The 16,701-nt window shown below is 43.4% G+C and overlaps 1 protein-coding gene across 1 annotated transcript in view; it reads right to left on the bottom strand.

Annotated features, from left to right (window-relative positions):
- The window catches only part of PTGES (prostaglandin E synthase), a 125,439-nt gene extending 109,358 nt beyond the window's left edge, over positions 1 to 16,081 (bottom strand). The window contains exon 1 of the mRNA XM_077478419.1: positions 15,879 to 16,081. Within this exon, the coding sequence (XP_077334545.1) occupies positions 15,879 to 15,983 (105 nt within the window). The 5' untranslated portion in view covers positions 15,984 to 16,081. The remainder of the gene's footprint in view (positions 1 to 15,878) is intronic.
- Positions 16,082 to 16,701: the final 620 nt, after the last annotated feature.

Here is a 16,701-nt window from a genome sequence, read left to right as displayed (position 1 = left end):
CCCCCTCCTGAGCCGTACCAGGCCGCGTGCCCCCAACATGGAGGGGTGCTTTGGGGAAGGGGGGCCATGGGGCCCCCCCATCCCAAAGTACCTTGTCCCCATGTTGATGAGCGGGGACATCATCCGGCGATGCCCCTATATAAGTCGCCACACGCCGCGTGCCTGTCATTGTGGCCAGAGACAGCGACGAGGCAACAGCTCAAGAAGAGAAGAGAAGAACAGAAGGCGGCGACAACGAAGACAGCCGCGACAGTGTGACAGCACTTGTAAAAGTGTTAGAAGAAGGCGCGGAGGCCCGGCAAGAAGATCCGAAGAGGGGGACAAGACTTCCGAAGTCGGAAGAAGAATGCGGCGACAAAGAAGAAAGCCGGGCTCCTCCGCTAGTAAAAGAGCTAGCAGAAGATAGCGGAGGAGTCCGGCAAGAAGACCACCCAAGACGGAAGAAGACCCCCGGAGCTGTGCAATAAACTATTTTTAACCCTTGTGTGTTGTGTTTTTTTTACATTTTTTTCCACAGGTGAACCCCCTGCCTGCAGACCCCGACAACCAGCGGGCCAGGGTTGTCGAGAAGAGGCCCTTTCCTGGCCGGCCGGGTAGCGTGCTCGGATAAGGGTCTGATATGGACCTAGAGGGGGAATCCCATGCCATTTTTTCAGCGTAGGGCTTCCTACTGTGGGAAAAGTCCGTTCATTTCAAAAGTACGGCGGACTAGCACACACACGGCCGTATTGTCCGCCGGACTGCGAGTCCGGCGGACATATTTTAGTGCAAAACTACTTTCTTAGTCCGCCGGACTTTTGGATAAAAAAAAGTCAGCCGGAGCCCACACACGATTGACTTTTCCACCGGATTGTTTGATCGTGTGTACGCGGCATTAGTCATCCACCAGGGCTTAGCATTGTCCCTGGTAGCCTGTTAGTGCAGTTTAAAGTTTGCAGCTTGCAGGCTGTAAACTCATCACACTACAAGTGTCAATCCAAAATGGCATGGATGGAGCAGTCTGCACATGCACAGCAGCATGAATCGGCATGCATGCACAGGGCGCGCTATCAGCACCATTTCTGAATTTCCACTTGAGCAGTGTGACTAGTTGAAGCCTGAACGCTGCAAACTTTAAGGTTCCCGGGTCCCTGAGACAAATCTGGGGTTCCCCGTTTTCTGAGGACAGATCCCTCACCATTAGGACTGTCCCTGGGAAATGAGGAAGGGTGGCAACCATAAGTTTCAGGACACAAAATCATAATTCCTTTAACCGCTTGTAATTCAGCCACAGTACATTTACTGCGGCAGGGCGTCACAGGCAGGCTGGATCACGTACATTTACGCCATCCAGTCTGTTCCGGGTTAGGGGTGCACATGCACCTCCTGCTGATCCACGCTGTCACTGGCTACAGCGGGATTTTGTCAGCAGGTCCTGGCCAACGATTTATGGCCGAGACCTGCTGATCAGCTGTAGCCAATTGCAGCACAGAGCCCTGTGTTTACATACACACAGGGCTCTCTACACATGTAGCAAGGTCCCAGGGAACCTTCAGGGCCAGAGATAGCTGACATCCTTCTGTGTATAGTGGGCTGTGAGGCATGGTGGGTGCAAGATGATTAAAGTCATTGGGCTCCAGAAACTTCTTGAATGCAAAAGATAGTTTATTTCTCTTAACAAACTTTTGGGGGAAGAGGTTTAGGGCCAGGACACCCTTAGGTAGTTGCAAGTTCAATTGGCAGACTCCGAGACTTCAACAGGAGGACAGCCATGCAGGGAAAGGCAACCAGCAAGACGCCACATCTGCATGTTTGGGAACACAATCTCCTATGGTAGCAGTCTTTAACAGTTTCTAACACAAAGGTAACAGTTCCTTTCTCTTTCACTACAACTTCTCCTTGTAGTTCTTCAGCCCACTGAGCTCCTGGTCTTTCAGGAGACCTGCTGATTTACTGCCACTGAATGCCTTGAGCTCCTTCAATCTTCACGGTGGTATCTTCCTCAAGCGTCACCTCCACTTCTCTGCTGGGTCCCTAGCTTGGCACTCTAGATACCTCTAAAGCTTCACTCCCGCTGGCCTGCTCAATCCCTAGCTTTCCACACAAGGCTGCTCTGCAAGCATCACCTCCGCTGGCAGGGTCCCTGGCTTGATTCCCACTGAAGTTTCCCGATTCTTCACCGTCCCCGGTTGGTGAGAATTCTGCTCCGATACTTGCTTCAGTTACTCACTGTGGTCCCTGCTAATAAGAAGGATAGTCCCTTACTGGCGACAGCTTCCCCTCTACCTCCAACCACGACAGGTTCTCCGGCCGGCAAAACCAACACTTTTGGTTGGATTGCAAGCTGCAATCCCAACCCTATGCTGCTCTCTTGCATCTGGATAGGCCCTTAGACAGCCTAGCAGCCAGATGTGCCCGGGATAGGCTAAATCTCTGGCCTAGCACCCCGGGCAATACAACACTAGTCCACCCAGACAGCCATCCAGGTGGCACAGAACATAGATCACCTGACTCCACCGAATATATAGGCGCTCCCAGCAGGTCAAGGGAATAAAAAAAAATCCCTGCCCATTGGCTGAGATACCCCATATACCCATAGCCTGACCTTGCCTTGCCCTTCTCGTATCTAGTACCACCAAGTACCCGGCCACTTAGTGGTAGAAGAGAAAAGTGCAACAAGGCCAAACTTAGGGAGAACTTAATAGATCTCTAACAACCAACCAGGATAAATATTCCTGGCAAGTAAATTTGTGAGAAGCAACCCTGCCTGGACTCCAGGGTGCTACATTCAGATCAGAAGTAAAGTTTTGTTGTGGTAACTGCAGTAGGTTATGAAAGCAGACTATGCCGAAGGGGTATTTTCAAAAAAGGTCTGCCGACCTTGGCTGAGGGCGCTGATCGGAGTGTTCCATCCCCCCTGTCAGAACACAATAGAACAGCAGGGGAGATCGCTGTACTAACATTGGAATGTTAGTACAGTGGCTCCAACCTAATCTGTCAGTTTGTTTTTTTCCATTCAGTCCACTGAAAACTTTTAGTGTGTACTATTTCTCCATTAGGCTGGGTTCACACTGCAGCGATGCGGGAACGTCGCAAATCCACGGCGGGTACCCGCATCGCATACCTCCCGGCGGCAGTTCACACTGCCCTATGCGAACTGCTGGGAGTGTCAGTGAAACGTTAATGACACCCCCAGATCAGTTCGCATATCGCAGTGCGATCTGCAAACTCGGACAGGAATCGGATCGCATGGTGTGAACACCCATGCGATCCGATTCTGCTGCGGACCAAAAAAAGGGTCCTGTGCGAGTTTGGGGCGGGTGCGATGCGAATTCAGCCATACTATCTGTATGGCTGAACTCGCATCGCACAGAGATCGGATGTGATTTGCACTGCAGTGCGGTGCGAATCACATCCGGTTCTCGTAGCCGCAGCAGTGTGAACCCAGCCTTAGGGAGATTGACCCTCTACATTTGTCCTGGTGACCTTTATCAACGAGAATGAAAGTAAACTCCAAACCACCAGAACAGGAATAGAGGGAAAGTCTTCCATAGGGGACACTGGTTCTGGTGACCCAGGGGACAACCAGGAATGCCCTCACTTCCTGCTTTGGCTATGGGACAGAAAGTGAAGGCAAATCTCTCCAAAGAGACAAAAAAAAAAAAAAACTGATATGAGTTATAACCCTTCCTTACGCTATCCAAAATTTTCAAAAAAGTGTTGCCCTCAGACAATTGTTGTCGGATTTTCCACGGACAAATGTTGAAAGGCAGGCTTTAAAATTTTCCACGGACAAATGTCTGTTGTCTGATTTTCTGAGCGCGTGTACACAAGTCCGTCAGACAAAAGTCCAAAGTACAAACACGCATGCTCATAAGCAAGGACGAGCTGGAAGTAGTCGGTCTTGTAAAGCGTTCATAGTGGAGAATTAACATTTGCGACGTGGCAAATTATGAAATCTCTAAATGCAGCGTACAATTCTCTTCTTCTTTAATGGGATAATAATGAAGCTGCTTTACTGGTGATACTGATGGAGTTATTGCAAACAAATTTTCAAAGGCTATTTTTTGTGATATCAAGAATAATATTATTATGCTTGTTTTTTTTTGTTTTTTGTTTTTGGTGAGTGACTGCACCATTATCCCATCGTTTTTAAGATCAAAGATACAACTATGTTTTTTTTAAATGTAACTGCCTACTCCCAAACTGTCATTTGAAGTAAAACACATGGCCAAGTATCATTCTCCACAATTTTTTTATTGTGCATTAAAAAAAGAAAACTAATAAAATTAGACATGCTATCTGCCAATAGAACTTAACCAAAAAGTGCATTCTATGCATCCAAAAATATAGAAAATTGACTAAATCAAATCATTATTCAACCAAAAAAATAAAAAAAAAAGCCTCATGCATGTGTCCTGCTTCTTTATATAGGGGGTCAACAATGCAAAGAGTTGGTGAAAGCAGGGGTGCGTCATCCATAGATAATTCGGAAAATCATCTGGATAATTCTTCTGGAGCTCCCGCAGCAAAGGCATATGACATAATTGGTCACAAGTCCAAGAAAGCCTCTTCCTCCTATTCCTGAACTGGACTTGGGTCAAAGCAATAACTCCAAGGCCAATAATAAATAACACATTATTTCCTCCGATTCCGCAACATGGGTGGTTGGCGAACGGCCGTTCAGAAACTAACTGAAAAGCGCAAAATGAAAAGCACGAATCAACGCTCACCAAACTTTTACTAACACGAAATTAGCATAAGGAGCCCAAAGAATGGTGCTGGAGAGATGAAAAGCCACGTAGTACGGCACTACGTTCGTGTTTGTTGGCTGACGATTGTGTGCGTTTGTATGCAAGACAAGTTCCTGGCCAACGCACTTTGGACAAAAGTCGGAGGTTTTGTCTGCGGAAAATCCGATTGTGTGTACGAGGCTTGTGTTGTCACCCTAGGGAAGTAAGTGCCTGTGCCTACACCTTGCTGGAATTATTTCATTGAAAGCAGGACATATGAAAAAAGCATTACAGGAATATGTACAACAAAATATTCCGTGGGGTTGATTTACTAATACTGCAGTGTAAAATATTTTGCAGCTCCGCATAGAATCAGCTTCCGTGTTTTTTCAAAGATTAAATGAATAAAGGTAGAAGCTAACTGGCTACCATGCACAGCTACACCGGATTTGCACTCTCCAGTTTTATTAAACAAACCCCATGTGTGTTGGGTTTAGATACACTTTAATAAAGGTAACACAATTAGCACTGATGATTTAACTTTCTTCTCACTAAAGCCATAGGGGTCACCCAGGCATGTGACAAAACAGGAGTAAACCCTTCTTTGTTAATATTGGCACTTAAGGGGTCATTAAAGTTAAGCTATTCAGGACTTTCCTGCTTAGAAGGTTTCCTGAAAATCGGAACTGTCAATTATTTCACCATCCTATGTCAAGTGGGGTATTTAAATGCTTACAAAAATATTTTTGATGGGGCACTGGACTGAAGCTGGCACTTCTTTCAGTGCATGCTTTTCGGAACTTTCAAGTCAAAATAGATTGTTTTTAAGGCCTGGTTCACATCTATGCATTTTTAGTGCTTTTTGCATTTTGCAGATTTGCACTACAGCTCATTTAACATGGTGCTATTAGTGTAAAGAACAATGAGCGCATGTTTAAACACAAATGGGACATTTTGAGTTTTCCAAAAAATGTGTATACCTCTCCAGTCAATCCAATTCAAAATTCCAACATTGCATTTCAGATCTTTCAGAAATGCTTTATGTAAGCAGGGCAGTAATAAAACACAAATATCAGTGTACACAGGCCTTAAAGGGTATGTCAAAAATGTATTTCTTTTGTTTGGTCCCTTTTGGTCTGTAAAATATATTATTGCATATTGATAAATCTGTTTGATAAGTGCAAAAACATTCTAGTTAATCCTGTCTGTTAGTGGCATGATTAGCATGTGAAAATAAACCCAAATAGTTTGAAAAAAAGCCCTGAGGCCGGGTTCACACATATGCAAATTGAATGTGGGTTTGCATTTAAAAAGGGTCCTGTGCGTCTTTGCTTCCGATTCAGGTGCGAATTTAGGCAAAATCTCGGACCTTATTCGCTCCTGATCGGTGAACGGGGACGCACCGGACCCCATGCTGTGAACCGCGGCTGAAGCATATGTGAACCCGACCTAAGTAGCTGATATGCCTGAGTGGTAAGCTACTATTAAAAAATGTTTTGTTCTTGCTTTTAGATATCCTTCAAATGTTGGCTATACCCGTAGCAATTGCAAATTGCTTTAAAAAGTGTCCAATTAAAGAACCCCCACCATCAATGATGTCAGTGAAAACCATGAAGTCATTGAAATTGTTGGTTCTAGGTTGACTTGACCCTTTTAGTATTTTTTGTAATCCAATGCTGGTTTAAAATGGTTAAATTGATAGAAATCCTCTATACTATACGTACCTCTCCTGCGTTCTCTGCCATTTATCTTTTCTCTTTTTAAGAACTATGGTGCCTGGAGAATCCTCTTAATCTGACAACCTTCTGGGAGTGTCAGATTCCTGGTTCACCATGACGCAATGTGGTTCCATATGCTAGTCCCTTCATCACCACTGTGTTCTGCACATATGGTCAAATGCATGTGTAGGCCACAGGAAGGGTCTGGGAGCTGGAGATCAGGAATATGATTGTTCTGCAAGTTTGTTAGATAAAGAGGATTTTCCAGGCATTATAAGTCGTGAAGAGTTGGTGGCACAGGCAACGGGACAGGCAACTACAGTTCTTCTTTCCAACTTATATTTTTGTCACAGGGTGGCTTTAACTATGGAACTGAGGGGAAGCAATTCAGTGTGCTGGAAAACATTTGCAGGAAACAAGAAACTGTCATTATTTGTATGCTCACCATCACTCTCTTTAAAAGTGTATCTCAAGCCAAAACCTTTTTTGTTTTTTGGTCACCATTTTCATAAACTAGTCCATGTAGACAAGGGTCTCCAGTGGTTTAAAATACACTGTGCCATTTGTAAAAAAAGAATTTATTGCAAATACCAGACCTGTAGGCCTTTTCTGTCAACCGTGAACCCGGCTGAAATATTTGCAATGTTTACATTCCAACTTCTTGGCTTATTACCAAGACATGAGCTACAGCAAACGGACCACTAAGCCTTCTTCATTGAGGACAACTAAAGATATTATTTTCTGCATTGGTCAATTTATATAAAAGGTGAACCTAGCCTTTAAAGATTTAGCTTAGATCTCTGGCATTTTTATATTGGTCCATGTGCCATACATGTGGGAACCTCATTCATGCTTGGAATCACGTTATTAGGTATAGCTACTCTGGTGATTTCTACTAGTTTCTAGCCTCCATTCAGGGAACACTTTGCATTTTATCAATGAATGCAAAGCATTCTCTGATTGGATGAGTTGAATATGTGGGGCGGTTATGGCACAATCTCCACTTCATTCAATCAGAGAACACTTTCCATTCATTGAGAAAATGCATAGTGTTCTCTGAATGGCACCAGTGTGCAACCTCCTGTGTTCGGTAAGCAGCAAGGCAGCTATTTGGCGTAGGACCTAGAAGCCAGCCAATCACTGTAGTAGTGGTGGTGATTTCCATTTTCCACAGAGATCGAGCAGATATGGCACATACATAGAGTACTTACGCTGGTCCTAGCTGGACCAATGCAACCATGTAAACATTGACATATTTGGACTTCAGCTTTAAGTTTTGATGGAATAATAAAAGGGTTAAAACCCCGGTTACGTTTTTATTTTTGTTGTGTCCCCCCTGAGGAAAAAATGCTTTCCTATTTGCCCTGGTAACTATTTTTACTGGAAAAGAAACAATTGGAAATACAACATTTGAAAATTGTCACCGGAATAGGAGGAAAGAGGAATTTTTCTAATAGGGACATCTATTCCAGTTACAATAATCCAGGAGGATCATCTAGCATCATTTATTATCTAGCATCACAATTATCTAGCATCATCATGCTCAATTCCTGCCATTAGAACCTCTCTCATTCTATGGATCTCCCTACCTCAATCTGTTTGATTATCTCCTACTCTGCTTTTAGATGATCCTTAAAAACCTTCCTCTCCAGAGAAGCCTATCCTGTCTTCACCTAAAAACTGTACTTTTATTTTCTCCATCAGCACATTCCCTACAGTTATTAGCTTTTGTATCTCTTGACCCACCCTGTTAGATTGTAAGCTCTAATGAGCAAGGCCCTCTGATTCCTCTTGTATTGTAATTGTACTGTCTGTCCTTGTGTTGTAAATTGGTGGCAGGATATACTGTACATGATCTATATAAATGTATATGAAATTCACTTTTTATCTATCAAAAAGTGTTTTCCAGCGCTAAACCTTTCATCTGATTTCTAAATTGCTGCATATGTAATTCCAAAAGCCAATATAAAGGAATAGTAGTGGTAAAATAAGCATTTGTGGGTTTAACCAATCTTGTTTTTTTGTATAATTCACCTTTAAGGGGGCATGGCAAGGGGTGTGTCCTATGCCTGCATGCTTTTGGCGATAGGTGTCCCTCATTCCCATTTCAAAAAGTTGGGAGGTATGTACATATACTGCAGCAGGGCGGCCCGGATGCGTAAAACAACGTAGCTGTACTTTGTGCTCCCTGGTCTAGGGCACGTGCGCTGCCAATGACCCGCTCCCGCTGTGATTGGACACAGCGGGGCCTGCAGCCGCGATGGCCGTGGGCCACCAGCGATCATTCTTGGGAATGACAGAATGGCGGTCTGCTATGTAAACAAGGCAGACCGTTGTTCTGTCAGACAAGGGGAAGAGAGATCTGTGAATCCTACTAATCAGGAACTCAGATCTCTCTCTTTGTCCAGTGTCAGCATCCCCCATACAGTTAAAAAACACTCCCAGGGAACACATTTATTGCCCCTGATGTTAACCCCATCCCTGCCAGTGTAATTTATACTGTGACATTGCATTTTTTTAGCACTGATCACTGTATTGGTGTCACCTGTCCCCCAAAAAAGTCACTTAGTGTTCAATTTGTCAGCCGCAATGTCGCAGTCCCACTAAAAATTGCTAAGCATTGCTAGCATTACTAGTAAAAAAAAAAAAAATACATCAATATACCCTAATTGGGATTTTTTTAACCAAAAATATGTAGCAGAATACATATTTGACTAAATTAAAGAAGAAATTTGATTTTTTTTACATATTTTTATTGGTTATGTTTTATAGCAGAAAGTAAAAAATATAGTTTATTTTTTTTTCAAAATTACAAATTTTTTGTTTATAGCGCAAAAAATAAAAACTGCATTTATGATCAAATACCACTAAAATAAATCTCTATATGTTGGAAAGAATGGACAAGAATGGACATCAATTTTATTTGGTACAATGTCGCACGGCCGCGCAATTGTCAGTTAAAGTAATGCAATACCGTTTTGCAAAAAATGGCCTGGTCATTAAGGGGGTAAATCCTTCCAGGGGGTGAAGTGGTTAAAGTGACACTGAACTCAAAAATACCTTCTATTCCTCTCCATATCTCCAAATTTCCTTTTTTAGCTGCTGTGATTTGACTTCCTGTTAGAGGGTGGCTACGTTCCTTCTCTATGGTCGTACTGTATGTAGGAACGTAGCTCTCTAGCTCACTCCCAAGATGGCATATGAGCAAAGGATTATTGGATTTGTAGTGTACATTATTATTATATTATTATTATTATTATTATACAGGATTTATATAGTGCCGACAGTTTACGCAGCTCTTTACAACATGAGGGTAGACAGTACAATTACAATACAATTTAATACAGGAGGAATCGGAGAGCCCTGCTCATTAGAGCTTACTAGAGATGGCCTTGCGGTTCGCCCGGTGGTCGGTTCACGGCAAATTTTGCTCGTTCGCGATTCGCCAAACCGGCGGACTTCTGACGCTGTTCGCGCGTTTACATTGTGAAGAACTTTGACCCATGATGACACATCCATCATGGGGTACAGGACAGCCAATTGAGACATTTCAGCACATGGACAATTGGACATACCCCCTACCTTATAAATAGACCTGATCTGGCGGCCATTTTACATTCTGTATTTTGTCAGTGTAGGGACAGGACGCAGTGTGGAGCAGGGACAGTCATTTTAATCACTAGCTATTACTATTAGGTCCACAAAGGTCCTTTTAAGGACTGGTATAGGTGTACAGTATATAGGGTTGTAATACACTTAGAATATACTTTCTTTCAAAGATACAAAGTATATTCTGGTGCGCTGCTGTGCTGCTGAGTGCACTGCTGACCGATTCAGCAGCTATCTTTTGTCAGTGTAGGGACAGGACGCTGTGTGGAGCAGGGACAGTGAGTTTAATAACTAGCTATTACTATTAGGTTCACAAAAGTCCTTTTAACCACTTTCAGACCGGACCAATTTGCTGGTCAAAGACCAGACCACTTTTTGCGATTCGGCACTGCGTCGCTTTAACTGACAATTGTGCGGTCGTGCGACGTGGCTCCCAAACAAAATTGACGTCCTTTTTTTCCCACAAATAGAGCTTTCTTTTGGTGGTATTTGATCACCCCTGCGGTTTTTATTTTTTGCGCTATAAACAAAAATAGAGCGACAATTTTGAAAAAAACGCATTATTTTTTACTTTTTGTTATAATAAATATCCCCCAAAAATATATAAAAAAACATTTTTTTCCCTCAGTTTAGGCCGATACGTATTCTTCTATATATTTTTGGTAAAAAAAATCGCAATAAGCGATTATTGATTGGTTTGCGCAAAAGTTATAGCGTTTACAAAATAGGGATAGTTTTATAGCATTTTTATTAATAATTTTTTATTCTTTTTTTTTTACTAGTAATGGCGGCGATCAGCGATTTTTATTGTGACTGCGACATTGTGGGGGACCCATCGGACATTTTTGACACATTTTTGGGACCATTGTCATTTATACAGTAATCACTGCTATATAAATGCAGTGATTCCTGTGTAAATGACACTGGCAGTGAAAGGGTTAACCAGTGGGTGGCAGTGTAGGGGTTGAGTGTTCCTAGGGGAGTGTTACTAACTGTGGGGGGGTTGGGCTTTAATTTAGTGTACACTGATCTCTGCTCCAATCACATGGAGCAGAGATCAGCGTCACTAGTTGCTAGGCAGAATAGACAAATGTTGTTTATACAGCCTTTGCTCTATTCGGCCGCTCCGTGAGACGATCGCGGGGATGCCCGCGGCAATCGAGTCCGCGGGTCCCGCCACCGGACTCACGGGGGTCCCGACCAGCGCGGGAGCGCGCCACCGGCGGCGCGCTCCCGATGGCAGGGCGGCATCGAATATTGGACGTACCTGTACGCCAATATGCCTGCCCGTGCCATTCTGTCGACGTACATCGTCGTGCGCTGGTCGGGAAGTGGTTAAGGACTGGTATAGGTGTACAGTATATAGGGTTGTAATACACTTAGAATATACTTTTTTTCAAGTATATTATGGTGCACTGCTGTGCTGCTGAGTGCTGACCGATTCTGCAGCTGTCTTTTATCAGTGTAAGGAGGCACAGTTTGGTGTTTGGAGCAGGGACAGTCTGCAAATCACTAGCTACTAGGTCCACAAAGGTCCTTTTAAGGACTGGTATAGGTGTACAGTATATAGGGTTGTACACGTATAATATACTTTCTTTCAAATATAGAAAGCATATTATACTTGACTGCTGTGCTGCTGAGCTGATTGCTGCCCGATTCTGCAGCTCTCTTTGATCAGTGTAGGGACTGAGGGACAGTTTGGTGTTTGGAGCAGGGACAGTCTGTAAATCACTAGCTACTAGGTCCACAAAGGTCCTTTTATAGGTGTACAGTATATAGGGTTGTACACGTATTATATACTTTCTTTCATATATAGAAAGCGTATTATATATCACGGTGCTGGTGTCAGTGCTCTCTATCTCGGTGCTGGTGTCAGTGCTCAGTCTCTATCGTGGTGCTGGTGTCAATGTTCTATCTCAGTGCTGGTGTCAGTGAGGGAGATAGCAGAAAATAAAAGGAGGCTGGAAAACAGATTATAAAACTATTTAATGAAAATAGGTTACAGGGCAATTAAAGTGGGAGTAAACTTCCATGCATAATTTGTACCTATAGGTAAGCCTATAACATGGCTTACCTATAGGTACTGTAAATATCTCCTAAGCGTGCACTGTGCATGCTGCCAGGCTGTTCCATCAGAGTCCTGTGTGCCATAAACGACGGCTCCGGCGTGCATGCGCGGGAGTGACGTCATGGCTGCTCCGGCCACTCATGCAGCCGGTGTCTGCGAACCCAGAAGGAAGAAGGATGCCTTGTCAGTGGCAGCTTGCCACTGGAAGGGTTTGCTCTAAGGTAGGTGTCACATAATGTGCTAGTATGTGATGCATACTAGCACATTATGGTTTTGCCTCGCAGGTTCCAGATAAATAAAAGTTAAAAAAACCCACAGCAGTTTACTACCACTTTAAGGAGTGGATTATTTTTGAAGAATAAGGACATTCTTTAGTGTCACTTTAATCTGGATACTTTATTAAAATAACAGGGTCACTCTAGCATACAGTTTGAGTGTAGAAATGCATGTTAATTCAATACATCTTGTTTTAATGCAGCAGAGCACATAACCAGCATATAGTATATATAATCTATTCCTTTTTTTTTTTTTTTTTAAGTATAAAATGCATGCAAAGAAATGTGACAAAACACGCATTGACGCATCAAGGTGAAAACACAAGCAATATCTAGTGGTGGCTGGTGCTAAAAAAAATTGGGGTGGCACAAACAAACTGAAACATTAACTTTTAGTAATGCAGGACTGTAAATAGCCATTTATCAGGTGATTAAAACTCACTTACATGGATGTAGAAGAAACAATTGCATGCAATACACAGCGTGCCCGGGACAAGAAGCCGGAAACCCGAAGTAGCACAATGACGCTCAAAGCCCCGCCCTACGCATTGAGAACCAGCCAATCACATGAGAACAAAAATATAAAAACAATATTGATTTGCTAAAATCAAAAGTGGGAGGGTTTGGGGCATAGAGGACAATCTGAAACAAGCCAATTAGAGCTCAGCCTCAAATCACAAAATGTTATGGACCTAATAGACACTGATTAGTCCAGCACACATATGAAAAAAAAAATGTAGTTACGAAATACAGTTTGTTTGTTTTTTTATTATTATTTTTTAACCAATTCCGGACTGCCCACCGCACATTTACTGCCGCAGGTCAGCCTGGATGTGCGAAACAACATACCTGTACGCTGTGGCCTCTTCTGAGTCTGGGGCGTGTGCCCCGCCAGGGACCCGCTTCCTTTGTGATTGGACACAGCGGGAGCCAATCAGCAGGTCTGGTAGACACGATGTCCGCCAGTCCCGGCCGATCGCTGACAGGAGGGGCAGAACGGTGGTCTGCCTATGTAAACAAGGCAGATCGCCGTTCTGTCAGAGAGGAAGATGGAGAGCTTCTATTTCTGCTAAGCGGGAACACAGATCTCTCTCTTCCTCCAGTTAAGCCACCCCCCCCCCCCCCCACACAGTTAGAAATCACTCCCAAGGAGCACACTTAACCCTTTGACCCTGATGTTAACCCCTTCCCTGCCAGTGTCATTAGTACAATGAGAGTGCATTTTTTAGCACTGATCACTGTATTGGGTCCCCAAAAGTGTCACTTAGTGTCCGATTTGTCCCCCTCCCCCCGCAATGTCGCAGTCCCGCTAAGAATCGCTGATCACTGACATTACTAGTAAAAATAAAAATGGCATAAAAAAATCCCATAGTTTGTAGACACGATAACTTTTGCACAAACCAATCAATATACACTTATTGGGATTTTTTAACCAACAATATGTAGCAGAATACATACTGGCCTAAATCGATGAAGAAATTAGATTTTTTTTTTTATTTATTGGATATGTTGTATAGCTTAAAGTAAAAAACATGTTGTTTTTTTTTTTCAAAATTGTTGGTCTTTTTTGCTGATAGCGCAAAAAATGAAAACCGCAGGTGATCAAATACCACCAAAAGAAAGCTCTATATGTGGGGAAAAAGGGACAAAAATTTTGTTTGGACACAGCGTTGCATGACTGCACAATTGTCAGTTAACTTCTTCAGATCCACGCTACAGCCGAATGAAGGCTACAGCACAGACCTACTTTGCCGGGAGTACGTTAGTAGACGTCCTCCCATGCCCGAGCGGCCAGCGCGTCCCCTGCAGGGCACGCATGGCATGCTCTGTGATCAGAGGGTCTATGAGATCCCGACCCCTTACCATGTGATCAGCTGTCAGCCAATGACAGCTGATCATGTGATGTAAACAGAGCCTGTAATCGGCTATTTTTTCTCCTCGCGCTAATAGCATGAGGAGAAAGAAAAAAGCCGATCACCGACGGCTCTCAGAGGGACATTGTTCCCGATCAAAGAGAGCTGCCGCCAGCTCATCTGTGCCCATCTGTGCCACCTGCCAGTGCCACCAACCAGTACACTGTCTACTAGTGCCCACCAGCGCCACCTACCAGTGCCCACAGTGCCACCCATCAGTGCCCACAGTTCCATTTATCAGTGTCACCAATCAGTGCCTCATCAACCATGGTGCCCATCAGTGTCACCTACCTGTGCCCATCAGTGCCATCTATCAGTGGTATCTATCAGTAACACCTATCAGTGCCCATCAATGTTACCCATCACTGACCAATGTTACCCATCACTGACCAGTCTTACCCATCAGTGCCATCTTATCAGTGGCCCTCAGTGCCGGCTTATCTGTCCCCATCAGTGCCATCTTATCAGTTCCGCCTTATCTGTGTTTATCAGTGCCTACCAGTGCCGCCTCATCAGCGCATATCAATGAAGGAGGAAAATTACCTGTTTGCAAAATTTTATAACAAACTATGAAACCTGATTTATTTATTTTTTCAAAATGTTCCATCTTTTTTGTTTGTTTAGCAAAAAATCCCAGCTGTGATTAAATACAACCAAAAGAAAGCTCTATTTGTGTGAAAAAAATGATAAAAATTTCATTTGGGTACAGTGTTGTATGGCCGCGCAATTGTCATTCAAAGTGTGTCAGCGCTGAAAGCTGAAAATTTGTCTGGGGAGGAGGGGGGTTTAAGTGCCCGGTAAACAAGAGGTTAAAGCAACAAATGCAAAAAATGGCCTGGTCATGAAAGGGGGTTACATAGTTACATAGTTAGTCACGTTGAAAAAAGACAACAAGTCCATCTAGTTCAACCATAAAGGGTGAAACCTTCTGGGCGTGAAGTGGTTAATAAATGATAATATATATGGATAATAGTTTTTAACATGTTAAAACTCCGGGGGGGGGGGGGGCAGCACCCCTGTGCCCCTTATTGACAGGCCGGCTCTGGCCAATATCACATATTAATATTCATTAATATTCATTCAGGCATGCATGCTGTGCCAAGTGTGAATTCAACAACTGGGTACCAGCGGTGTGCTGCAAACAGCTGTACCTGAAAGGGTTAAATTTGTTGCGTAGCGCACACTGCAGCCCACAGTCACCTCAAGCACTGACTGTGCGTTTTCTGCCAGTTAGTTGTTGACATCCCTTCCTATTAATGTCACTGTATTTACCATCATCGGCACGCAAAGTGACAAACAGCAGCCTAAGTGTAGAAGAGACAGCTGCTGTCTAGCGCTTGCTGCGTTGGTTTCTTTTGTTTGCTGTTTCAAATCCCCCTTCAAATTTTTGGAATGACTTTTTTTTTTTAGCACATGGATCCAAGCTGGAAAAATTGAAAGTTGCATTCATGAGCCCCTGGGGCTTTTCAAGTGTTACAAACTATTCACAGATTCAATAGATATGTTTTCAAACGTCTACCGGTACTTTAAAAAGATACTGCATTTACAGGGATAGGGGAAAAATAAAAAAGTGCGAGACTTACTTTTTTGCGTAGCCGGATCTGCCCTGTTATTATAGCCAAGGTATACATTTTCAGGATTAGGAGGGTGCTGTAGAAGACGAAGGACAAAAATACTTGATTTTCCATGTTGCCTGCTAGAGTTGCGTCCAGACAGAAGTGAATGTGAAGTAAAGACAGTGCAGGGAGGGGAGAGAGGAAGCAGGAGTGGCTTTGACTTAAATAACTAGTGACCCGAGAAGGGCTCTGTCTTCCCACTGGAAATACTGGAAATGGTGAAAAAAATAAATGGGATCAAATTCTGAGCCAAAAGTGACCAATCACATTTCTTCTTTCATTTTTAGAAAATTAAAAAGACAAAAAAGGTCACCTTAGGCAACAATTCCATGGTGTTCTCTGTCTTGTCGTAAGAGTTTTGTAATTTATTTATTTTTTTTCAATTGAGGGGAAATTAATTTCACAAGGAACCAAAGTTGGAAGTGTCAGTATGATGGAAAATGTATTCCCCTGACTTTCCCAGTCAAGCTTTCCTTGTAACAGACAAGTGACCATGCTTACCTCTTTTGCTGCCCGAGCTGCCAAACATAGATCCACTTATGAAAAATTATCTCTTAAAATCTGTTGAAAAGCCAACTCTTCTGGGTGTGTGTCAATGGGCTTGTGTCACATACATGGTGGAGATCGAGCTGAAGAAGGGGCTTCTCTTGGACCTCTTCTCCAAAAAAATCTGGTAATGGTGACAGGAGGTGTTAGGACACAGAGTGGCACGAGCAGGGCTGCTGTTAGAAATCACAGCCAATGCTTTAGTTATTAATGAACAAAGTGATCATTACCTATCATTAATTGT

Source organism: Lithobates pipiens, unplaced genomic scaffold, assembly GCF_037356315.1.
Source record: "Lithobates pipiens isolate NorthernLeopardFrog02 unplaced genomic scaffold, aLitPip1_a1.2 Scaffold_1, whole genome shotgun sequence".
Classification (NCBI taxonomy): Eukaryota; Metazoa; Chordata; class Amphibia; order Anura; family Ranidae; genus Lithobates; species Lithobates pipiens.
This window is presented reverse-complemented; position numbering and strand designations above follow the sequence as displayed.